The following is a 4,815-nucleotide window of genomic DNA, read 5'->3' as shown; positions in this document are numbered from 1 at the left end:
TTGCTTAGACTGGTTTTGGGAGCCTCTGTCAGATGAGGAGAATAAGTGGGGTGATGTGAGTAAAATTGGAAGGTAGGGGTGTGATTGGGGGAAACAAGAAAAAAAATGGGGCTTTTGATCCTGTTTGTGTAATGGGAGAGCTGGTGATGAAAATTTGCTGTGTGAAATAAACTTCACCAAAAGTAGGAAGATTAGTTAAGTGATTTTTTTTGGTTCTTTTTTTAAAGAAGGAATCCTGGGAAATACTTGTCTGCTGCTAAAAATGTTTCACAAGAAAAAAGAGGTGTTTCTTTATTCATCTTCTCCCAAACTTTTCTTATGACAAAACTTGCTTCTGCTTTCTTTTCTAGCCAAAGAGAGGATCATGAATAATTTGAAGAAGTTTGATACTCCCAAGCCTCCTCTTCCACTCCAGATGATGAAAGCTCCTGTGCCAGTTATTTCCTCTGCCAGTCTGGTAAGTCAGAAAGAAGCCATTCAGCTCATGCGCATGGACCTAAACATCTTGCAGCAACATGCCAAGTAAGTCATAGCTGTTTTCCTTCTGCATCACTAGCATGTCTAGCAGTGTCTTAGAATCATCATAGAATCAAAGAATGGTTTGGGCTGGAAAGGACCTAAAAGATCAAGGCATTCCAACCCCCTGCCTTGGGCAGGAACCACCTTCCACTAGACCAGGTTGCTCCAAACCCTGTTCTACCTGGCTGTGGTCATTTGGAGGGATGATGCAGCCTCAGCTTCTCTGGGCAACCTGTGCTACTGCCTCACCACCCTCACAGTCAATAATTTTTCCTTAAAGATGCCCTTCACTCATTTGTGGTATTGGCAGAAGACTGTACTTGACGACTTCTTGTCCCATTTGTTTTGTGTTTCTTCTTGTCTGTCATGTTATGATTGTACTCCTTCAACCGCGATAAGACTGCACAAATCTTACCTAAAGACTGAGATTACATCAGATGACATCAAACTTCTACCTTTCTCACTTGGCGTATTTCCTGAATAAAGCCTCCTTTCAACCTAAATTTGTTGACAATCGGTTACTTAACCCCTTTGCACTAATGTAGCAATATTAAGAATCAGAGCCCCCAAGAGAAAAATTTGATTTCCGCGTCTGTGAGCTTTGTGAGTGAAAGAGACTTTCTGTTTCTAATGGCCCTACTCAGAGAATCCACCTGAATTATTTTAACACTCCACTGATGAATCTGTTGCTGTTCTCACTCAATGTAGTAATTTAATAACAGTGTTATGAACCAAACAAAAAATTGCTGAGTCAAGAGAGGTTGTGTCTAAACAATTTTGGTAGTAATTTTAGGTGGTTGAGTTTTTGTTTGATTGTTTGTTTGTTTGTTTGTTACTGAATCATCCCATAGCCCAGCTGATGTTTTTTGTCTGGTGGAAAATTACATTTTCTACAAAGGATATTCTATGTAGTTTCCTTCCAGGTTGTTATATAACATAATTCAAAAGACCTCATGCAGACTTGAATAGTTTTGTTCTTTTGAACCTGCTTTTTTATTACTTCGAGTAGCTATTGCTTTGAAGTTTTAGCTCCATTTAATAACCTTTTATGTTTTCAAGGAAAATGTTATGAGTCTGTATGGCACATTAAATTGAAGTCTCATCTCTTGTTTATAAATTCTTAGCATTACAGTTTTCAATAAAGGTTTCAGTAATTTTATTAATAAATGTTTTTCAGAACTGCAGCTCTCTGGGAATCTCAGCATGTTGCTCTTAATAATGAAATACTGGACACAGTGCCTAAGTTGTATGTCAACCGGGAAGAACAGGTCACCCTTCATTTGGAGTGCCGGGGAACTTCAAATAAAGGCTGTCAGGGAGCAGCTCTGCTGACCATCCAGGTTAGAGACGTGCCATTGCTTCTGTTTTGGGGCTGTTGGACATAGAGAATGAAAATGAAACGGCTGAATTGTTATTAGAATGGTAGCAGTTGTACAAAGAAATCCATACACGTGGTTTGTTGTAAATTACCTGAAATACCTCATATGTAGTGCTCAAAAGGGGAAGCAGACGATTCGTTCTGCATAATTTGTTTTGCTCATAGCATCCATTCTAAACTGTTTCCCAGTGTATGGATGTGGGAATATGCTAATTGATAGGAATAGAAGCATGAAATGTTTATAGGAATACTCACATGTTGCTTGCTAAATTAGTTTCTTGATCGCCTCTAAGTTTCAGTCCCTGTGGATTAAAAGCCTTACATAAAAGACATGAATTTTATTAGTGTGTGTGATAATTAAATAGGAACATGACCAAGGATGTGTGCTTGGGCACGATGAACAAAGTCTCATCAAAGCTCTCAGGGGGAAAACCATCCGTATTTGGAGTTCTCTTACTGGGCTTCACTTAGTTTTTAGAAATAGGTGTAACATGGAAGAGTTTTACTAAAAAATACTACTCTGAAATGAATGTGTCTTTTTGTCATTTAGTTTGAAGGGAAACATAAAAATGAAGCAGTGAGCCAGCAGCTTCATGCTTTGCGTAAAGAAGTGAGACAGCTGCAGGTGGAAGCTACGAAGCCACCTTCTCTGGGTGTTGTGGAAGCTGCAGTACATGTGGAGAATTTTATAACGTAGGTTGTTCGGACACTGCTTAACTAGTGATGTTTTAGATTTCTGTTTCTGTATAGTAGAGTTAAAATGTGGAACCTGTTTGTGTGCTTTTCATCGTGCTTATCAGCTTGGGTCAGCAAAGCCTGAGACTTGTGTGTTTGTGACACAGACCTCTAAAGGAATAACTATATTGTCAGAAGGTCATTCACCCTCAGTGGGGCACACAGTGGTTTTTTTCTACTTCTGTTTCTCGTTCTGTATATTAGAATAGTCCCTAACCCTGCAAAAGCACAGTGATGGCAGGGATGCTGTGTTGAGCTTTAGGAAGCAGCAAACTTATACTTGATGTCTCAGCCATAGCCTAAATTAGATATTTTTAATATTTTTCTGTAGGTTTCTCCCTGTCACAGTGCAGTACATAGTTCTTTAATAGAGAGTTATGATTTGAAGCAGTTTTCCAGCATGTGAAAGAGGGCTACATATTGTCAGATATTTGAGGGGGTGATTTAATGGGGTAGTCCAAAGCCCTCTTCCTGTCTTGAAGACCTTTTGGAGTTCATCCTAGAGGTCCAGTTTTGCAGCTTCATCCTTCTCAATCTTCCAGATTTCTGCTGAGATCATTTTAGCATAGCTGGTTCACTACAGAGTGCACTCATTCTACAAGTGAAAATATTCGCTTACTATTTCTACATAATCATTCTCAATCATTACTCTGAAAAATTCTGTGGATGAACTAGGTCTTGGAATTTACATCTGTGGAATTGCATGTTCTTCAGAGGTTTTAATTGAGACTCAGTGATGATGATCTCAACAAAATGTGTACTTGGCAATACCCAAGAAAAGATTGATTCTGAGATACCATAAGAATATGATGAACACATGATCAGAGGGTGAAATAACCATTCGAACTATGCTATGAAAATCTTTCAGTTTTCACTTTCTGACTGACTATGGAGACTTTTTAAGGTTTGGAGGTACCCATTTCAGGCAGCAAAATTACTTGAGCTAAACCTATGACTGCTCAGCCTGCATATGAGAAGGTGCAGGGAGTATGAGAAAATACCTCAGAGCTATAAACTAGCAGGAAACATCCCTTTATTGTCATAGATTGTTCTCTATACGTAAACTTTTCTGCCTTTTTAATTTAACTTTTTTAGGGCCTTAATAAATATCTACAAGGTACAGCCTATGCCTGCAATTAAGAAAGTTGGAATTAGTTTGTTTTTTACATTGGTGGAATACGTGTGTGATGAAACTCAACGCAATCCTCCTACCAGGCAGTTCTTCACATCCTGCATTGAGATTCTGGGCCAAGTGAGTTCATTCTTTGTTTTTTCAATGCCTAAAATGCACATTCCAGTTGCCTGCTGATGTTGGGGTCTAACACATTCAGGAGCCTGAAAGTTAACTTCTAAGCTTCTGTCCAATTTTCCTTTCAACTAATTGTGTAATACACACAGTCTGAAAGAGATGAAGCTTGCACTTCAGCAAAATTAAAACTGTTGCTCTGAGATTCCTGCTTCGTGGTAAGAAGTGCTCTCCTATGATAGTTAAATGTTTGGGCAGGTAACTGAAGTTTGGATACTTTGGATACTTTCAGTTCATAAAAGTGTGTTTTAGCATATAATTTGCTTTTAGCTGTTATTTTCTGTTTGACATAGATCTTGCCAACCTCTGTATTTAGACCCTCTGTTCAACAGCCTTGCAGTGTTCCTTGTGTAGTGTTAGCCAGGAGTTTGCACGCAGAGAATATAAAAACTGGTTGGGGATGGTAATGTTTGCTGTCGGGAACATGTTGTGTGTGCGCTCTGAGAAAAAGCATTAGCCTCTGCTTTGGGTCCAGATAGGTATTTTCATCTCTTAGATACAGTTTGTTTCCATGTGTAGCTGTCCGTAAGCACCTTTAAAAGCAGAAGGGCTGAAAAGCTCTTCTTTGCTTGTTGTTAACTCTACTTCAGCTCAAACCAGCACATTGCTATAGTTTTATTAAGTTTTTCCTGGGATCAGGCAGGACTGCTGAAAAATATCTAGGTATTTTTATACAGCATATGTGATCACAAGTGCTGTTCTAAAGTGTACTATGGAAACATGTTTGGTTTGGACTATATTGTGTGCAATAACAGTATTTAGTTGATGTTAATCTCATACCGTCTGTTGTTTTTGAGAAAACTTCCCTTTTTATAAAAGGGCCAAAATTGTGTGTCGTGGTTTAACCCCAGCCAGCACCCAAAAACCACACAGCCAC

General features: G+C 38.9%; 1 protein-coding gene across 1 annotated transcript in view; it reads left to right on the top strand.

The window, feature by feature from the left end:
* Window positions 1-4,815, top strand: part of EPG5 (ectopic P-granules autophagy protein 5 homolog (C. elegans)) — a gene marked incomplete at both ends in the record, with an annotated part of 46,271 nt that overhangs the window by 27,443 nt on the left and 14,013 nt on the right. Inside the window, 4 exon segments of the mRNA XM_009069508.1 lie at window positions 351-522; window positions 1,697-1,859; window positions 2,448-2,590; window positions 3,728-3,884. Coding sequence (XP_009067756.1) covers window positions 351-522; window positions 1,697-1,859; window positions 2,448-2,590; window positions 3,728-3,884 — 635 coding nt within the window.

The sequence above is a fragment of the Acanthisitta chloris genome, unplaced genomic scaffold, assembly GCF_000695815.1.
Source record: "Acanthisitta chloris isolate BGI_N310 unplaced genomic scaffold, ASM69581v1 scaffold4942, whole genome shotgun sequence".
Taxonomy (NCBI): domain Eukaryota; kingdom Metazoa; phylum Chordata; class Aves; order Passeriformes; family Acanthisittidae; genus Acanthisitta; species Acanthisitta chloris.
This window is presented reverse-complemented; position numbering and strand designations above follow the sequence as displayed.